At 31.8% G+C, this 21,526-nt stretch overlaps 3 protein-coding genes and 1 long non-coding RNA gene across 5 annotated transcripts; all 4 read left to right on the plus strand.

Annotated features, from left to right (window-relative positions):
• The first annotated feature begins 414 nt into the window (after positions 1-414).
• On the plus strand, positions 415-1,418 carry LOC144552037 (putative germin-like protein 2-1). Its single transcript, XM_078300139.1, has 2 exons — positions 415-705; positions 839-1,418. Exons 1-2 carry the CDS (start codon positions 588-590, stop codon positions 1,366-1,368), a joined length of 648 nt encoding a protein of 215 aa, XP_078156265.1. The 5' UTR covers positions 415-587; the 3' UTR covers positions 1,369-1,418.
• A 6,989-nt stretch (positions 1,419-8,407) lies between these two features.
• Positions 8,408-9,487, plus strand: LOC144552030 (putative germin-like protein 2-1). Its single transcript, XM_078300136.1, has 2 exons — positions 8,408-8,678; positions 8,820-9,487. The coding sequence occupies exons 1-2, from the start codon at positions 8,561-8,563 to the stop codon at positions 9,347-9,349; spliced, it is 648 nt and encodes a 215-aa protein (XP_078156262.1). The 5' UTR covers positions 8,408-8,560; the 3' UTR covers positions 9,350-9,487.
• A 1,153-nt stretch (positions 9,488-10,640) lies between these two features.
• On the plus strand, positions 10,641-12,895 carry LOC144552040 (uncharacterized). 2 transcript variants are annotated; one of them, XR_013510932.1, is made up of 4 exons: positions 10,641-11,093; positions 11,412-11,972; positions 12,447-12,549; positions 12,643-12,895. It is a non-coding gene; the product is annotated as an uncharacterized LOC144552040 (long non-coding RNA). The 2 variants fall into 2 exon arrangements; XR_013510931.1 differs by having other exon boundaries at positions 11,412-12,549.
• Positions 12,896-18,652: 5,757 nt separating this feature from the next.
• Positions 18,653-19,468, plus strand: LOC144551997 (putative germin-like protein 2-1). Its single transcript, XM_078300107.1, has 2 exons — positions 18,653-18,779; positions 18,921-19,468. The coding sequence occupies exons 1-2, from the start codon at positions 18,662-18,664 to the stop codon at positions 19,448-19,450; spliced, it is 648 nt and encodes a 215-aa protein (XP_078156233.1). The 5' UTR covers positions 18,653-18,661; the 3' UTR covers positions 19,451-19,468.
• The last annotated feature ends 2,058 nt before the right edge of the window (positions 19,469-21,526 follow it).

The following is a 21,526-nucleotide window of genomic DNA, read 5'->3' on the forward strand; positions in this document are numbered from 1 at the left end:
GGAGACCAAATTTTATAATTTTCTGAATTTTTTTACTATTTATTAAGCCACTTTGAAAATCGCTAATCCAACGGTTTTATTGTTTTGTGCAGCCACCGTTGGATCAACAATTTTTGTAAAATACTTAATAAATAGTAAACAAATTCAGAAAAATGTAAAATTTGGTCTCCAAGCAGATATTAATATGGAGAATAAGATGAACGGTTCGGATCGACCGTTTGGATTTTGAAAACTCGAATATTGAGCCGTAACATAGAGGCCACTATGCTATCCATAGCACCCCAGCCTAACTCTATATATATATATATGCGTCTCTCTTCCCAATTTAATAATTACTTGGTCGTACAAACGAGTACAGACCTCTTCCATTTTATGAGTATCGCATGCACGACCCAATCTCATCTCATGAATAGCCCTCAACGGTTATATTTATTTATATATATACTCAATCAGACTCCACTTCTTCCACCATCTCGCACCTGAAAAACCAACCCAGTTTCTTTCTAACCTTCTTCCTTTACATACCAATTATATCTCTCTTTCTCTCTCTACCTCTTCTCTTCTCTTGACAAATTAAAGCCACACACATGGCTTTTTCACACATCTTTCTGTTCGCATTTTTTATAGTTCTCTCTGTCTCCCTAGTATTTGCTTCTGATCCAAGTCCTCTTCAAGATTTCTGTGTAGCTGACAAAACATCACCAGGTTTGTACTTCATAACACATATTTATACATTGAATTTATTAGTTTTTTTTTTTTTATTCACTTATAGCATGACTTGAATTTGCTCTGCATATGTACTAATTCTCGTATTAACATTTCTTCCATTCCAATGCAGTATTTGTAAATGGAGTTGCATGCAAGAACCCGAGCCTTGTAACTGCCGATGATTTCACCTTCTCCGGCCTCCACATACCCGGTGACACCAGCAACAAGCAGGGGCTTTCGGTAAATTTGATAACAGTAGACAAATTCCCTGGCCTGAACACCTATGGTGTGATACCGGAGCGCCTCGACTTTGCACCGAAGGGTCTCAACTCACCGCACATCCACCCGCGTGCAACCGAAGTGCTGACTGTAATCAAGGGGTCGCTGTATGTTGGCTTCATCACCACAGACAATAAGCTGTTCTCTAAGGTGATGAACAAAGGAGATGTGTTTGTGTTTCCTATCGGGTTGCCTCATTTCCAGTACAATTTCGGAGATGTCGACGTTGAAGCGTTCTCGGTTTTGAGTAGCCAGAATCCCGGTGTTGTGAGGATTTCTGATTCGCTGTTCGGATCACATCCAGCAATACCAGATGATATTCTTGCCAAGGCGTTTATCCTGGATAAGAAGACTGTCGATTACATACAGTCCCAATTTTAGTAAATTATTTATTAGGTTTTGCATTGAACTTTGATTAGGATGTAAAGTACAATTTGACACTATTCTTTAATTTGTTACTTGATTCTTTGATTCTTTGGTAATAAAAGCTCTTTTACATGCATGGTATATACTTTGGAAAAACGACAATATATAAATATGGAGAGTATTAGTTTTCTTTCTTGATATTCTTATTTACTTGACAAAAACTTCAGATGGACTATATGTATTCATATTTACTTCTCAAATTAAAGCTTCAGAAGCACAGTATATACTCAGCCTGTCTGTGCTGGTCATTGGCCAGTTGTGCATTGTAATTCCGGAGCTTTATTTCAAAATACTGGGTGTGTGTAATTAATTAGAGGGGGACCTTGTAATATCATGTATAGCAATTTTTATTTTATTTCAATGAATCTGTCGGTAGTAATTGCTACCTGACCTTCAAAAAAAAAAAAAACAATGTTTCATAAATGATCCATGCACAAGCCTATTTTAAGTTCGTTTATAGGATCGTTTTTCAATGCGAATTCAGTCACCACAATTATATATAGCAATGTTATTAGAACCAGACCTGACATCGGACCACTAAAGCTTCGGTTTAATGGTTCAATGGTCGGACCGATGGCTCAACCAGTCAATTACTAGTTTTTAAAATATATATAACTTATTATCAGAAATTAAATTTTTCATCCTATCCAAAGCAGCGAATTTATACAGTATGTTTTACTGTCATCACAATACAGTGATGAAATTGAATCCGAAGTATATGGTCACATTATATCAATATTATCAGAACCGGACCAGATGTTGACCCGAAAAAGTTTCAGGTTAACGGTTCACTGGTCGAACTAATGGATCAATCGGTTGGACCGTTGACTTTTTTTAAAAATTTATATATTTATGAGATATATTATCAAAATAAATATGTTTTTTATCTAGTAAAAATCACACATACAAAATAATAACTATAAATTTATAGATTAGTTAAAATTTTATCTCCCAGAAATATATTGAAAGTACTTATTTGATCAAGAAATGACAAAATAATTTTTTTTGGAGAGAAAATATAGCATCCCATTATTTTAAATTTTGTATGATGAATTTAGGATTTCACAGTACCAAATTTTATACATATGTAAATAATAACAATTATTGTTTCAAGATGTCTATATGAATAATTATGATGTATTATGTATATTATACTTGACTCACCTTTTATAATATCTAAAAACAAGGTTTCTTTACAAAAAATGTATGAGATAAAAAGAATATAATTTATGTTGAAATGTGACTCGAATTTACTCATTTACACTCATATAGTACATGTTCATTACTGACGTCATTTACATCCAGAATTAAGATATTTATAATTAGGACCTGTTATCCTCTCTCTCTTTATTTTTCTCGTTACGCGCGAAAAAGTATATCAGCTTTAAAATCGGGTTTTTTCTATGACTAGTGCATGATTTTCGAACAAAAACTGGATAATTAAGTATGTTTTTCCGGTTCAACTGCAGAGGTCAGTTGACCGTTTCCGATTTTTTTCGGTTCATGAGAACGGTCTGATCCGGTTCTGATAACACTGATATATAGTGATCATGGCCGACTTTCGGCCGGAAGAGACAGATTTTGGTTAACCTTTCATATACAATACAGATGGTAAAGGTTCCCAAGGCTGGGTGTTGCAGAACTAGTTAATTTTTGTTTGAGTGATTTGTCAATAGGCATCATTAATTACCTCATGTACCTCTGACATTGGAGTATCGATATTATCAGAAAGCATGAGGATGCCCTCCTCTGCAGAGGTGGATCTAAAGTCAATTAAAAAATGACTAAGTCACCCCTATGATTTTAAAATATTAGTTATATATACTAATGTTTAATTAAATTTTATTTTTTATAATATTTTATATACTCCAGCCTCCTCATAAATGATCACATGTTCACTTTACTCTAGTGGTAAGAGTTTGTGTAGTGTTGGAAAGAGTTTGAAGTTAATTTTCACTAATCACACTTTAAAATTGTATTTTAATGTTTAGCTTCTCCTATTAAAATTTTGTAGTTCCGTCTCTGCTCCTCTGTAATCATTTCGAGGGGTATTCAGTGCCACTGGGACGAAACCTCTGTGGTTTTGACAGTTGCGGAGGTCTTCCGGCCATAAACCATCTTTAGGACCACCGTCCACCGCATCCATATTTCTCAGTGCATCGATCACTCTGGCCCGGTTGTTATGCTTGGGGCGCGCCCATTCTCAATATATAGTTGAGGATTTTTATTGATCTTTCGTGAACATCAAACAAGCCACACGTGTTGCAGATTATGCTAATATAATTTCTTGGCTGCTGATATTGTCAGTGGCAATAACATTTTATAGATATTGCGATGTTCCGATTTTTTTAAAAATACCCAAAAAAAAAATTTATTTTATTAAAAATAACCAGTTTTTGAGTGAAATTTTAAAAATACCCAGGCTGCAGATTTTTTCTACGCTCCGGAATTTTTATTCCGGGCCGCGGAAAAAATTTGCGTCCCGAATTTTTTTTTTTTAGATTTTTTTATTCCAAGCGCAGATTTTTATAAAAAAAATCCTGGCCGCAGAAAAAATCTGCGATCGGAATAAAAAAATCTAAAAAAAAAAAATTCGGGGCGCAAATTTTTTTCGTGGCCCTGAATAAAAATTTCGGAGCGCAGAAAAAATCTGCGGCCTGGGTATTTTTAAAATTCCACTCAAAACCTGGTTATTTTTAATAAAATAAATTTTTTTGGGTATTTTAAAAAAAATCGGTGTGGTGTAAGAAAATAAATACGGAAACCAGATAGTAGATAACAAGAAAAGATTCAGTCAAAACATAGAAAAATGAAGATCAGAGAGAGAGAGAGAGAGACACACACACACTTGGTGCAATGGCCATCGAGTAGAAGCTAATAAGGAAGACGACAGCCAGTGCAGTTGTCGTTGCAATTGCTAAGAAACGCCTTTCTGAGGTCCTGCACTTCGGAATACCATAAGTATGATGAAAACCCAGTTTCATCCTTGTCAAACTCACATACCTCTCGTCTTTGTTACAGCAATGGGAGAGAAGAGAAAGCAAATAAGAAACAAAGAGAAACGGAGACCACAATTAGATCCAGAGGCATTGGAATCGAGGCAAGGTGCAATAGAAACAGTAGGGGGGATTTTACTAGGATTTTTTTGTTGAAGGGAAGATTTTTTTTTTGATTAGGAGATCAGATCCTCGTTAAAAGAGCCAAATCAATGAAGAGAATCGGGATTGAATAATGTTTTCGTCACTAGTACAATCCCGCGCCGAGCTCTTGTCGCTTGGCCGGTTGACCCACAACAACCTCGATACAATACAATACAAAGGATCTAATGAAGAAGAGAAAGAGAGAGAATCGAACCTTGTAAGAATTGATTTTAGGCCCGTAAGAATTGAGTAAGACTATAGATAGGCACGTAAGAATTGGAGGACAGAATATTCTCCCTTCTTTTTATCATATTTTCTTCTAGAGGTTCTCATCCGATTTTTTTAAAAATACCCAAAAAAAATTTTATTTTATTAAAAATAACAAGGTTTTGAGTGGAATTTTAAAAATACCCGGGCCGCAGATTTTTTCTGCGCTCCAGAATTTTTATTCCGGGCCGCGGAAAAAAAATTTCGCCCCGAATTTTTTTTTTTTTTAGATTTTTTTATTCCTAGCGCAGATTTTTTCTGTGGCCCGCATTTTTTTTTAAGAGTTTGGAGAAAGAAAATATCCATGGTTTGATTTTTTTTATAAACTCATTTTTTTTAATAATATATGTGTATGTATATATAATATAATATATGTATAATACATGAGGGATCGGATTACACCATTTTTTTGGTGACACCGGTTACACTCTCCATTTTCAAAGATTTCAAAGTCCAAAAGGTCGATCCAAACTGTTTAACTTGTTGGATATGTTAAAATGTGCTTGCAAATCAAATTTTACATTTTTTTGAAATTTTTTTACTATTTATTAAGTATTTAACAAAATCGCTATATTCAGACCGTTGAATTTTTGTACCCATCTTAATAAATAGTAAAAAAATTCCAAAAAATATAAAATGTGATCTGCAATCACATTTTAACATATCCAACAAGTTGAACGGTTTGGATCGACTGTTTGAACTTTGTAAACATAGGGTGTAACCGGTGTCACCAAAAAAATGGTGTAATCGGATCCCTCCTCTATTTATATATACATATACATAAATATTATATACATATACATATATTATACATATATTATAAAAAAATATGAGTTATACATATATTATATACACATATATACATATAATATTATATATACATATACATATATGAGGAGGGATCAAGTTACAACATTTTTTGAGTTACAACAAGTTACAACAAACATTATTTACATTTTCAAAGTCCAAATCGTCGATCCAAACCGTTAGATGTGATCTCTACAATAAAATGTGCTTGGAGACCAAATTTTACATTTTTTGGAAATTTTTACTATTTATTAAGGTGGGTACAAAAACTAGTCAAATTCATACCATTGAATTTTGTACCCATCTTAATAAATAGTAAAAAAAAAATCCAAAAAATGTAAAATTCGGTCTCCAAGCACATTTTATTGTAGAGATCACATCTAACGGTTTGGATTGATAATTTGGACTTTGAAAATGTAAATAATGCTTGTTGTAACTTGATCCCTCCTCATATACATATACATATACATATACATATACATATACATATACATATACATATACATATACATATACATATACATATACATATACATATACATATACATATACATATACATATACATATACATATACATATACATATACATATACATATACATATACATATACATATACATATACATATACATATACATATACATATACATATACATATACATATACATATACATATACATATACATATACATATACATATACATATACATATACATATACATATACATATACATATACATATACATATACATATACATATACATATACATATACATATACATATACATATACATATACATATACATATACATATACATATACATATACATATACATATACATATACATATACATATACATATACATATACATATACATATACATATACATATACATATACATATACATATACATATACATATACATATACATATACATATACATATACATATACATATACATATACATATACATATACATATACATATACATATACATATACATATACATATACATATACATATACATATACATATACATATACATATACATATACATATACATATACATATACATATACATATACATATACATATACATATACATATACATATACATATACATATACATATACATATACATATACATATACATATACATATACATATACATATACATATACATATACATATACATATACATATACATATACATATACATATACATATACATATACATATACATATACATATACATATACATATACATATACATATACATATACATATACATATACATATACATATACATATACATATACATATACATATACATATACATATACATATACATATACATATACATATACATATACATATACATATACATATACATATACATATACATATACATATACATATACATATACATATACATATACATATACATATACATATACATATACATATACATATACATATACATATACATATACATATACATATACATATACATATACATAGACATAGACATATACATATATTATATTATATATACATACAGATATATTATTAAAAAAAATGAGTTTATAAAAAAAATCAAATCATGGATATTTTCTTTCTCCAAACTCTAAAAAAAAAAAAAAAAATCCGGGCCGCAGAAAAAATCTGTGCTCGGAATAAAAAAATCTAAAAAAAAAAAAATTCGGGGGGCAAATTTTTGCCACGGCCTGGAATAAAAATTCCGGAGCGCAGAAAAAATTTGCGGCCTGGGTATTTTTAAAATTCCACTCAAAAACTGGTTATTTTTAATAAAATAATTTTTTTGGGTATTTTTAAAAAAATCGGCGATGTCAGCATATATATTGCTTATTTTGGTAATTTTTAAGAGACTCACTTATTTAAATTTATCTAATTTGTAACTTATTTACAAAAAAAATAGCAGATGATTGATTGCTTATTTACTATTGGATTCCGCCTTTATTTTTTCCGAAGAGTTTTTTCTTTTTATATTTTCTTCTTTAGCTGGGCTTTTTATAGGCCTTTAATAAAATAGATTGTCATTAAGAATAGTCTCTAGCTGTAGTGTAGTAAATAAAAACTAGTTTCATTCCAATTAAAAAGGAGTTTGTTACCCAATTATTTAAGATATTAATTTATTTATTCCGAAAAGTAATTAATTAAGTCATTCTACCTTTCCCGGTTGAGATGGATCAATAATATTTTTTTAGTTAATGGTTCCAGCTATATATATCCTATTAAAAGTTAATTATTTCTTTGACAAGGACCATATGAAGAGTGCATATATAAATTAAAGAGCACCAATTTCAAAGTTTCAATAGTCAATGCTTTTACTTAGCAGCATGCTTTCCTTCCTACCCGTTGACTTGGTCCTAATAAGATGGAGCTAGTACTTGCCTGTAATGTTTTTAGGGATGTTAATTAATGAATAATGAGTAATAAATTGATTGGGCGGAAATATATTTATATATATATCTACATGTGGCTAAAATAGAATTTATGCATATTTTACTCATCAAGCTGCCATGCAGGCGTTTACTATATCAACATCAATTAAAGCATTCATGCATGCATATATATCTTGACTTCTTCTCATAATTAAACGGATAAACCCTCAGAAAGTCAGAATATATCCATATGCGTCTCTCTTCCCAATTTAATAATTACTTGGTCGTACAAACGAGTACAGACCTCTTCCATTTTATGAGTATCGCATGCACGACCCAATCTCATCTCATGAATAGCCCTCAACGCTTATATTTATTTATATACTCAATCAGACTCCACTTCTTCCACCATCTCGCACCTGAAAAACCAACCCAGTTTCTTTCTAACCTTCTTCCTTTACATACCAATTATATCTCTCTTTCTCTCTCTACCTCTTCTCTTCTCTTGACAAATTAAAGCCACACACATGGCTTTTTCACACATCTTTCTGTTCGCATTTTTTATAGTTCTCTCTGTCTCCCTAGTATTTGCTTCTGATCCAAGTCCTCTTCAAGATTTCTGTGTAGCTGACAAAACATCACCAGGTTTGTACTTTATAACACATATATATACATTGAATTTCTTAGTTTTTTTTTTTTTTTTTTTTTATTCACTTGTAGCATGACTTATATTTGCTCTCCATATGTACTAATTCTCGTATTAACACTTCTTCCATTACAATGCAGTATTTGTAAATGGAGTTGCATGCAAGAACCCGAGCCTTGTAACTGCCGATGATTTCACCTTCTCCGGCCTCCACATACCCGGTGACACCAGAAACAAGCAGGGGCTTTCGGTAAATTTGGTAACAGTAGACAAATTCCCCGGCCTGAACACCTATGGTGTGATACCGGAGCGCCTCGACTTTGCACCGAAGGGTCTCAACTCACCGCACATCCACCCGTGTGCAACCGAAGTGCTGACTGTAATCAAGGGGTCGCTGTATGTTGGCTTCATCACCACAGACAATAAGCTGTTCTCTAAGGTGATGAACAAAGGAGATGTGTTTGTGTTTCCTATCGGGTTGCCTCATTTCCAATACAATTTCGGAGATGTCGACGTTGAAGCGTTCTCGGTTTTGAGTAGCCAGAATCCCGGTGTTGTGAGGATTTCTGATTCGCTATTCGGATCACATCCAGCAATACCAGATGATATTCTTGCCAAGGCGTTTATGCTGGATAAGAAGACTGTCGATTACATACAGTCCCAATTTTAGTAAATTATTTATTAGGTTTTGCATTGAACTTTAATTAGGATGTAAAGTACAATTTGACATTATTCTTTAATTTGTTACTTGATTCTTTGATTCTTTGGTAATAAAAGCTCTTTTACATGTACAGTATATACTTTGGAAAAGCGATTATAAATATAATTAAAGAGTTAAATTTCTTTCTTCATATTCTTATTCACTTCACAAAAGCTTCATCAGGTGAGCATCAAAGAGTACCTATCATAATTTCATTTTAAAAAACATATAAGATTTATCCAACCTCCAATTGAAAAACCCATTACCTCGATCGTATAAAAATCACAATTCATGATATCCGTTAAATTCAAGACCTTCGAATATATATCCTTACGTGAAGAAAATAAATAACAGAATAACGACTCTTTATGTTATATTCTATGAAACAATTATTGTATTGAAAAATTAGTAAATTCAAAAAATATAACATAAATTTTTCGCAAAATTCAATTCAGGAAATTAAACAAATTGTACGTCGCATATGAAAGTCACCGAATTGTATCTTTTTTAGAGTCTAAAGATCATTAAAAGTTTTATAGTTCAAATGGAAAACATATGATTTGAACAAGCAAATATTGTACAGCATGCCAAATAATTCCTTGGCTGCTAGTATTATCAGCATCTTGCTTATTTTGGTAATTTTTAAGAGAGCTATGCTCACTTATTTAAATTTATCTAGTTTGTTACTTATTTCCAAAAAAATAAGGATAATCTGTACGTAGCTGCAGGAAATACAAAGTACTTTCATTCCAAATAAAAAGGAGCTTTTGTAACCAATTATTGAGGACATTTATTTATTTATTTATTCCGAAAAGGAGGCCTTTCTACTTTTCCCGGTTCAGATGGGTTAATAATATATTTTTTTAGTTAAAACTGGGTATACAGCTATGCTAACGACATTATTATAACATAAAAAAAAAGTTAGTTTTGCCTTTGACAAGGACCATATCAAGTTGTGCACATAGACCAATTCCAATAGTAAATGATTTTACTGCTAATTAACACATGGCAGCTTCTGCCAGCTGGTTCTAAAAAAAAATAAAAAATACTTAGCTGTAGGCACTACAGCAAAATTGACTTTCTGCGACCGGTATCAGTGACCGGTGCTGACGCCGGTCGCAGATACTCAATTTCTCTTGAAAAAAATAAATTTCAATCAAAATTAGGCGACGAATTGTATCAGCGACCGGCGCCAACACCGGTCGCTGAAAAAATGAAAAAAACGCGGCTACTGAAAAAATCGAACGCGCAATCAAACCCTTCTCTGCCAAAATAAACCCTTCTCCGCCATAATAAAACCTTCTCCGCCAAATCAAAACCCTAGATTTCTCTCTCTCACTCTCTTGCCGCACCATCCTCTCTCTCTCGCACTCTCGCCTTACCATCCTCTCTCTCTCGCACTCTCGCCTTACCATCCTCTCTCTCTTGCTCTCTCGCCTAACCATCACCAAACCATCACCATCGCGCCAGCACAGACCCTCATCGCGCCAGCACAGACGCGCCAGCACAAACTCGCCAGATCGACCCATCGTGGCACAAGCAAGCTCTCTTCTTGACTTCTCTGCTCTCTAAATCTGGCATCTGAGTGTAAGTTCTAATTTTTTTTAGTTGTGATATCTTTCCCCTCAGGTATGGACAGAGTTCGGATTAAACGGTGATAAATGACTTGCTTGATCCTACTGGTCAGAACTTGCGAGTGAGAGAAGACCATCAGGTGCATAAGCTTTCATTACTCCGCTGTCTTTTTAAAGTTTGTTAGGCACACTGAATTAAGTGGAATTGAGTTGAAAAGGTGGAATAGATGGAAAATTTTGCAATTAAATCCTTATTGCTATAGAAAGAATGGGTTAGAATGAAAGATCCATTTGCTTTGGAATTAAATTCTACTTTTCCGAACACCTATGATATAATTGAACTTGTTTGGTATTAATCAGAGGCTTTTCTGAACTCACTATCAACAACTTTCTGAACTCACTATTTTTGCGGGGTGTTTGCTTAACTAAAGTTGAAAGTTTTAAATTATTAAACACAGGGGACCTATGTGGAAGGAATAAAGGAGGAGGTGGTTCTATCTTCCGGACATGCACTTTCTTTCATTGTTGCTGGTGAAGGTGTAGTTTAAATTCATTACTTATTTTCTTTTATTAAATTTTAGAGAAAGAGTTGCAAGTTATTGTGAACTTTAGTAATATTTGGAGGACCGTCGCTTGACTGGTGTAAGAACAGCAATTCTGGTGGATTATCAGAAAAATTTGTTTTGAAGAATTAATTGCAACTTGATTTAACAAATGCTAACGTTATCTAGAACTCTGTCCATACCTCTAAAGCTCAACCTAAGATGTATATTTGGCATGAGATCCAAAGCTCAACCTAAGATGTATATTTGGTTCGGTTCGGTCAACCGAATTAGATTTCTTTATCTTACGTTGAGGCAAAAATCTGATATCTCTAAAAGGTTTTGAACTCTGTCCATACCTGAGACCAGGGTAACTTGACCATAAAGGTGAGGGTCACAAACAAAGGGAACTTGAGAACTTACAGAAATGCAAGGGATGAAAGTCATGTCTTCAATGTAGAATTGACTGATGAGGATGTAAGTGCACTTTAACAACTATGCTGCTCACCGGTTTCTTAAATTTTGTACATAGAACTTAGACAAAAACTATAAGAAGCTGAACATTTGCATTACTTTTATTTTAAAATGGGTGGTAGGACACTTTTTCATATTCTTAAAATTTAATGTTTGCATGTATAGTATGTCCTTGTAAATGCTAGTAGTTGTCTATATGCACTAGGGAACTTTTATTTTAGTGATACAACCTTAGAAAATTTAATTATATTAGTGTTGTAACTCTGCTACTTGCACAAAGTATGTATTTTAGTGTTGTAATTCTGTTATTTGCATGCAAAATCATTTGTAAGATCGATCAAAAGAATACTACATTTACAATATTTCTGGTATGCATACCAAGCGATTGTAAAATCAAATGTTTGAAAGTACTTGCAATTTTTTTTTGGTTTAGCTATACTTTTTTCTAATGCGGTCTGTTATCCTCTCTTCTTTCAGATGTAATTGGCATTGTGCAAAATGTGTCATCGACCCTTAGCATAAGAAGAAAGAGTGACAATGAAACCATACCTAAGCGTGATATCACTATAGCTGATGATTCGTAAGTGACATTTACAAACTCTTTTTCTTTGTTAATTTTATGTAATTGCTCGTTTTGTTTCTAATGGCCTTTCAAAATGTTTGAAAATTTCAGGAACAAAACTGTAGTGATCTCTTTATGGAATGATCTTGCTTAATTTGGGAAAATAACAATAGGCTAGCTTAATTTGGGAAAATAACAATAGGTTAGCTTAATTTGGCAAAATAACAATAGGCTAGCTTAATTTGGGAAAATTAGAATTGAGAATTTTGAGAAATATGTGCTGTTTTTTTCATTTCATGACTTGAGCATTTTGAGAAAATTGTAATTGATATATACTATGGCAAAATTAGAATTGTTGTGTGGATATTGTTACTGTTGTATCTCAAATATAAAACCGTAATTTGTATGATATTTAATGTTACAATTGAATCGATCGAAAAATAAAATGAAAAAAACACAAAAAATTGACAGAAAAGTAAATAACAAAAAAATTGACAGAATAGTATCAGCGACCGTATTTAACATTCAGCGACCGTTAATTGTGGTCGCAGATTCCTCTTCGTGACGTCAGCAAAAAATAACAGCGACCAAACAAATTGGTCGCAAAAAAAGTATCAGCGACCGGGTGACGTCATTCAGCGACCGGTGACGTCATCGATTGAGTATCTGCGACAGCACTTTCAGCGACCGGGGTATCAGCGACCGGAATTAACTTTCTAAGACCGGGATCACTATCAGCGACCGGCGACGTAACTATCAGAGACCGGAAAACCGGTCTCTGATAGTCTTTTCTGTTGTAGTGAGGGGTGTCAATGGGTACGATACGGGGAGGGTGGAACCATTTTCATACCCATACCCACTAAGAATTGACCTTACTCATACCCTACCCATACCCATTAAGAATTTGTCTTACCCTACCCTACCCATACCCGTTATGATTAACGGGTAACGAAACGGTAGTGGGCGAATAACGAAAATACCAATATAATGGTTCGGACAGCATATGGTCAATTTTGTCATTTGTTACATTATTTCTTCTAACATTTCATTCCATCTCATTCAATTATTAAATATATATATTCATAGTATAACCTTGAGAAAGTTGACATGTAATGCAAAATTTAGACGCTAACACCTGAGCTGACATTAATGGATTACTTATTTAGACCAAACAATACATTATTGCCAGAAAATAAGGTGAGGATATATTCTTTGAAACATGAAATATTTCCATTTGTAGAATTGAGAAAAAAACAATAACGATGAATAAGGAAGAAAACAAGGAAATGAATTCGTTGATATATATGTCTTTAGCGTTGATACAGGCATACAACAATATGAAAAGAAGAAAAATAAATAAATTGGATATAATATTGATATATTTATATATAATATATTTCATATAATTACCCATTACCCAACGGGTATGAAATAACCTTTACCCGTACCCATACCCGTTTATCTAACGAAAAAAAATCTTTACCCATACTCATACCCAATAAACTAACGAAAAAAAAAAACTTACCCATACCCGTCTATGGCTGTCATTGACACCCCTACTTAGCTGCATGTTTTCTCACCCGTTGACTTGGTCCTAATTGCCTGGAGTATTTTTAGGGGACGGTAGGAATTAATGTAGGATGGTGATTGGGCGGTAGTAATGTTATATATATTTTTATGTGTTTAAAATTAATTTCATCTGTACTCTATTAAATCTTAATTGTTAAACAATAATAAGTTTTATCAATATTTTATTTTTATCTGTACTCTATTGTTTTTTGTTAAACAATAATTAGTTTTACGGATATCTTATTCTTATTCGAAAGGATAATAAACGAATAATATATCATTATTGAATAAAATTGATAACTTGCATAATCTAATAGAGGAGGGATTCACTTACATCTTTTTTTTTGTGACACCAAATTACACTCTACATTTTAAAAATTTTTAAAGTCCAAACATGCAGTCGATCCAAACCGTTTAACATGATGGATATATTAAAATATGCTTGCGGATCAAAATTTATATTTTTTTATATTTTTTTTTGCTATTTATTAAGTATTTTACAAAAATGTTGTTTTCAGACCATTGAATTTTTGTACTCATCTTAATAAATAGTAAAATAATTCAAAAAAAAATGTAAAATTTGATCTGCAAACACATTTTAATATATCCATCATGTTAAACTGTTTGGATCGAATGTTTAGACTTTGAAAATATAGAGTGTAATTCGGTGTTACCAAAAAAAGGGTGTAAGTCTCCTCAATCTAATATTTAGTCCAAAAATATACAAACAAATAAATATATTATTTTAAACATCTTATCTACATAATATTGTATCATACAAAAGAATTTATAATTGTTGGTCCAATTAATTTAATATTTTTTACTAATTTCAAAAAATTATATAAAATATTGTATAAATAAACCTCATCATAATATTGAATATTATATAATTGTATGTACAAATATAAAATTTAGTACTATATATAATTTTGTATATATCTATATATACCCGATAGGATAACAAATATCAAATGTCTCTTATTTGTACTCTTACACGGCATGTTAATTAATTTTTTTTTCTTACATGTACCTTTACGTGTTACACTAGATAAAAAATATTCTGACATATATATATTTTATCAAATACGATACGGGTAGAATAAACGGATAAACAAGTTTTGTGACCCCCTAATTTTCATGAACATATTGATTTCACTACAGTTATTATTACGCACTCTATGGCATCTAAACAATGCAAATTAATGGTTAAGGTGAGGTTCGATCTGTATATATATGCCGTTGAAAAAGCAAGCACATTTTATAACTTAAGAGATGAAGAAGAAATAAATATTTAAAATTACTTGAAAGGTGGTGGACAATATCGCTAATTCGCTATTAATTGTACGCAGAATATAAAATTGAGATTAATATCGTATGTGCAACGGAGCATGCAGGAGTTTACTACATAAACTATACAAAGCATTGCGACAATTTATCGCCAACCTTCAAAAAACTATACAAAGCATTTACAAATATGAATATGAATATGACTTCTTCTCAAAAATTCTCCGAATATAAGTCAAAATATTATTTTTTAATCAAGTATTCAATTAGTTAATGAGTTTAAATCCGATAAACTATTTAAACCCGATTCGATATTTTTTTTTGCCCCCTCCCCCCGAAAACCCTGGGTCCGCCCCTGCCGATTATATCTTTTTTAGAGTCTGAAGATCATTAAAAGTTTTATAGTAGTTCAAATGGAAAACATATGATTTGAACAAGTAAATATTGTAGAGTATGCCAAATAATTTCTTAATTGGCTGCTGGTATTATCAGCATTCATCGTGCTTATTTTGGTGATTTTTAAGAGAACTCTGCTCACTTATTCAAAATTTATCTAGCTTGTTACTTATTTACAAAAAAAAATAATAGCAGGTGCTTGATTGCTTATTTACTTCTTGATTCGGCCTTCTTTTATTTCTTAAGAGTTTTTTTGTTTTTTTTTTTGTTTTCTTTACTTCCTTAATTAGCTGGGCTTGTTTTTTTAGGCCCTTATGAAATAGCTTGTCATTAAGGATAGTCTGTTGAAAACGAATTACTTATTTATTTATTCCGAAAGGAGGCCTTTCTACTTTTCCGGTTCAGATGGGTTAATAATATATATATTTTTTTAGTTAAAACAGGGTATATATACAGGTACGCTAACGACATTATTATAACATAATAAAAGTTAGTTTTGCCTTTGACAAGGAGTCAAGGACCATCCATATCAAGAGCTAGTGCACATAACTAAGACCAATTCCAATAGTCAATGCTTTTACTGCTAATTAATTAACACATGGCAGCTTCTGCCAGGTTCTAAAAAATAAAAATACTTAGCCGCATGCTTTCTCACCCGTTGACTTGGTCCTAATTGCCTGGAGTATTTTTTAGGGGAGTTAATGGGGAATCTGTATCCTCTCCGGTATTGCAGAGGATCATTTTACAGTTTGCGATTAAATCTCAATCGGTTTGGGATTCGGGTCGCAATAGAGGGCAGTATTTTTGAGCTTTGAGATTCATGTCAAGTTAAAAAGAACAGTTCAGATCTAGTAATTATAAAAGATTTCCTTATCAGGTATTGGAGAGGATGTGAATTCGTTAATGGGTAGGATGTAGCCATGTAGGATGGTGATTGGGCGGTAGTTATCTATATTTTTATGTATTTAAAATTAATTTCATGTGTACTCTATTAAATCTTATTTGCTAAACAATAATAAGTATTACCAGTATTTTACTTACTCTATTCTTATTTGTTAAATAATAATTAGTTTTACGGATATCTTATTCTTATTCGAAAGGATAATAAACGAATAATAAATCATTATTGAATAAAATTGATAACTTGTATAATCTAATATTTAGTCCAAAAATATACAAACAAATAAATATATTATTTTAAACATATTATGTACATAATATTGTATAATACAAAAGAATTTATAATTGTTGGTCCAATTAATTTAATATTTTTTACTAATTTCATAAAATTATATAAGATGTGGTATAAATCAATCTTGTCATAAATTAATTAATAATTTAGAAATTATATAAAATATTGTGTAAATAAATCTCGTCATAATATTAAATATTATATAATTTTATGTACAAATATAAAATTTAGTAATATATATAATTTTGTATATATCTATATATATCCGATAAGATAACAAATATCAAATATCTCTTATCTGTACTCTTACACAGTATGTTAATGATTTGTTTTTTCTTACATGTACCTTTACGTGTCACACTAGTGAAAAATTATTCTGACATGTATATATTTTATCAAATACGATACGGTTAGAATAAACGAATAAACAAGTTTTGTTGACCCCCTAATTTTGATGAACAGATTGATTTCACTACAGTTATATATTATTTGACACTCTATGGCATATCTAAACAATGCAAATTAATGGTTAAGGTGAGGTTCTGTATGTATATATATGCCGCGCGTTGAAAAAGCAAGCACATTTTATAACTTAATTAAGAGATGAAGAAGAAATAAATATTTAAAATTACTTGAAAAACCAGAAGAAAAATGAGGTGGACAATGATGTACGTAATGTGGTAAAATATCGCTATTGTATGCAGAATATAAAATTAAGGGCCTGTACGGTAGCATGAGAATTTTGTAGGAATAAGAATTTTTAATATGGAATGTCAAAATCAAAGTTATTTAACCCATAGGAAATTTGTAAATGTAGGTGTTCGTCTAAAGAATGGAAAATTTGTTAGGATCGATGTTTGTTTGTTTTTCTTTTTATAGAAGATGTAATAATAATATTAAGCTATATTAAATGTATTAATACTAATCACTGATTATGATCAATGTAATTGTATAATGCTTGTTTAATTATGCTTGTAATAATTTTTGTATTATTAAATTGTACTTGTTTAATTAATTTTAGCCTTTATATTATATTTTAAAATTATGTTTTGTTTAATTATTTTTAGTTTTGTTTACTTAAATTGACTCTTAGCTCCGTATTGCCCACATGGTTTTAATTATTTAAGTATTGTTTGTCCTATATAATTGGAGCATTATTAGAAGCAAGAATTTTTGAGCTTGAACAACTTCAAATTAATTAAGATAGAGACAGCTATGCAAGTTGGGAACAAAAACGGAGCTAAGAGTCAAAAAAAATTTGCTTCATAAAAGTTGAAGACCGCTGGGAACTAAACCCTTTTCGGGAAATGAAATAGGAATTGAAAAGGTGCTGCTGAACGGAGCAGGAATTTACTACGTCAACTTGAAAGCATGAATTCACGCGAATATGAATATGACTTCTTCTCATAAATTCTCGGAATGCATCTCCCTTCCCAATTTATACTTGGTCGTACAAACCATACGTATAGACCTCTTCCATTTAATGTTTTAATTATGATGAGTGTCGCACGACCTTTCTCAACAGCCTTCGACACTATATATATATATATACTCTGTACAACTCCATTTCTAATTCCACCATCTCACAACTCAAAAACCAACCAAATTTCTCTCTAATCTTCTTCCTTTACATATCAATTACATCTCTCTCTCTCTCTTCTCTTCACTTGTGAGATTAAAGCCACACACATGGCTTTTTCACGCATCTTTCTGTTCGCATTTTTTATGGTTATCTCTGTCTCGCTAGTATTTGGTTCCGAGCCAAGCCCCCTTCAAGATTTCTGTGTAGCTGACAAAACATCACCAGGTTTATAACACATATTTATATATTGAATTTACTTAAAAAAAATTATTCACTTATAGCATGACTTAAATTTGATCTGCATATGTATTTTATATTATATGTACTAGTTCTGGTATTAACATTTCCTCTTCCATTCCAATGCAGTATTTGTAAATGGAGTTGCATGCAAGAACCCGAGCCTCGTAACTGCCGATGATTTCACCTTCTCCGGTCTCCACATAGCTGGTGACACCAGAAACAAGCAGGGGCTTTCGGTAAATTTGGTAACAGTAGACATATTCCCTGGCCTGAACACCTATGGTGTGATGCCGGAGCGCCTCGACTTTGCACCGAAGGGTCTCAACTCACCGCACATCCACCCGCGTGCAACCGAAGTGTTGACTGTAATCAAGGGGTCGCTGTACGTCGGCTTCATCACCACAGACAATAAGCTGTTCTCTAAGGTGATGAACAAAGGAGATGTGTTTGTGTTTCCTATCGGGTTGCCTCATTTCCAGTACAATTTCGGAGATGTCGACGTTGAGGCTTTCTCGGTTTTGAGTAGCCAGAATCCCGGTGTTGTGAGGATTTCTGATTCGCTGTTCGGATCACATCCAGCAATACCAGATGATATTCTTGCCAAGGCGTTTATGCTGGATAAGAAGACTGTCGATTACATACAGTCCCAGTTTTAGTAAATTATTAATTAGGTTTTGCATTAGGAACATAGGATGTAAAGTACAGTTTGACATTATTCTTTAATTTGTTACTTGATTCTTTGATTCTTTGGTAATAAAAGCTCTTTTACATGCATGGAGAGTATTAGTTTGGAAAAACGACAGTATATATATAAATATGGAGAGTATTGGTTTTCTTTCTTGATATTCTTATTAACTTCTCAAAAGCTTCATCAGGTGAACATCAAAGAGTACCTTTCATAATCTCATTTCAAAAAACATATATAAGATTTATTCAATCTCCAAATGAAAAAACCCATTACCTCGTATAAAAATTCACAATTCATGATATCCGTTAAATTTAAGACCTTCAAATCTATATCCTTACGTGAAGAAAATAAATAACAGAATAACGACTCTTTATGTTATATTCTATAAAACAATTATTGTATTGAAAAATTAGTACATTCAAAAAATATAACAGAAATTTTTCGCAAAATTCAATTCAGGAAAACAAATTGTAGCATATGAAAGTCAACGAATTATATCTTTTTTAGAGCCTAAAGATGATCATTAAAAATTTTATAGTTCAAATGGAAAACATATAATTTGAACAAGTAAATATTGTAATGCCAAATAATTTCTTGGCTGCTGGTATTATCAGCATCTTGCTTATTTTGGTAATTTTTAAGATTTAAATTTATCTAGTTTGTTACTTATTTACAAAAAAAATAGTACTTATTTACTTCTTGATTCGGCTTCTTTTATTCCTTGAGAAATTTTTTTTTATTTGCTTCCTTAGCTGGGCTTTTTTTTAGGCCCTTATCAAAATAGCTTGTCATTAAGGATAGTCTGGACGTAGCTGCAGCCGATTTTTTAAAAATATCCAAAAAAAAAAATGATTTTATTAAAAATAACCAGTTTTCAACTGAAATTTTAAAAATACTCTCCCCGCATAAAAAATCTGCGCTCCAGAATTTTTATTCCCGCCCGCATAAAAAATCTGCGCTCCGGCTTTTAAATTACAGATCCGCTGCACGGATCTTGAAGGAATTGCGCGGCCCGGAATTATTCCTTGAGGTCATGTTTGGTTGTGGAGTAAAGTTAAACCGGATTAAATTTCTTACTCCAAGCTAAACCGGAGTAAGTTAATCATGTTTGGTGGAGTAAGCTAAACCACCTCTCTAGGTGGTGTAAGTTACTCCGGTTTAACTCAAATCTTACTCCATCTTAAACCGCCTATGTTACTCCTCGTTTGGCTCCTTAAGCGTGGAGTAAGGAGTTTACTCCACCTCTTACTCCACAACCAAACATGGCCTGAAAGCGCACAAAATATTTGCGACTTGGATTAAATATTCTGGCCCGCATAAATTTTATGCGCTTTGACCTTTAAATTTTGTGCATGTCAGAGAGGTACTTGGACTAAATCAATCCAATGGATTGATCACAGTAACTTTTGAATTTTGTATTTGTTAGTGTGGTCATGATAAAATAAATTTGTAAAACTAAACTACTAATTTGGTTCCACCTCCCTAGAACATAACCAATGGTTTGGTTTCATTTTTTTTCAAGGAAAAAGACAATTAATTTCTTTTTCAATGACTTGATTATTTATTTTCTAAGAGAAAAAAAAATCTCGCAAAGTTTTGCATACAGAAATCATTCGTAATTAAAAAAAAAATGTCCATGTATTTCTCAGTTTTGCAATTAAGGCCCTCTATTGTTGAAATAAACTAAGGATGTTACTGATATAGTTGAGAATAAGAATTTTGCTTCAATAATGTATTTATTGTGAGATGATGACACAATAGAAATGCCTCAGTTTTTAAGCAGATATGATTCAGATGTAATTTATGATTAATAATTTCCTCAAGATCGTATAACACACGGCTGATAACAGGTCTTACTTTTTCTTGAACAAGACACGTTAAAAAATCTTATTAAATAGTATAAGCTTAAAAAAAGAGAATGAGAACCACATCTAATGTAGCGACTAAAATAATATATCTTGTGAGATATTGTCAGGTCTGAAACGTACTCAAGCTCAATTTAACTAATAAACGAGCAATCAAAGAAACAAAGGAACAATTTCTG

This window comes from Carex rostrata, chromosome 3, assembly GCF_964058835.1.
Source record: "Carex rostrata chromosome 3, lpCarRost1.2, whole genome shotgun sequence".
Lineage (NCBI taxonomy): Eukaryota > Viridiplantae > Streptophyta > Magnoliopsida > Poales > Cyperaceae > Carex > Carex rostrata.

Excerpts from the sequence above, each read along its gene's own strand:
- LOC144552037 (XM_078300139.1), top strand. The coding sequence starts at position 588 with ATGGCTTTTTCACACATCTTTCTGTTCGCATTTTTTATAGTTCTCTCT. Across the intron at positions 706-838 it reads AGCTGACAAAACATCACCAG|TATTTGTAAATGGAGTTGCA; the intron begins GTTTGTACTTCA and ends ATTCCAATGCAG.
- LOC144552030 (XM_078300136.1), top strand. The coding sequence starts at position 8,561 with ATGGCTTTTTCACACATCTTTCTGTTCGCATTTTTTATAGTTCTCTCT. Across the intron at positions 8,679-8,819 it reads AGCTGACAAAACATCACCAG|TATTTGTAAATGGAGTTGCA; the intron begins GTTTGTACTTTA and ends ATTACAATGCAG.
- LOC144551997 (XM_078300107.1), top strand. The coding sequence starts at position 18,662 with ATGGCTTTTTCACGCATCTTTCTGTTCGCATTTTTTATGGTTATCTCT. Across the intron at positions 18,780-18,920 it reads AGCTGACAAAACATCACCAG|TATTTGTAAATGGAGTTGCA; the intron begins GTTTATAACACA and ends ATTCCAATGCAG.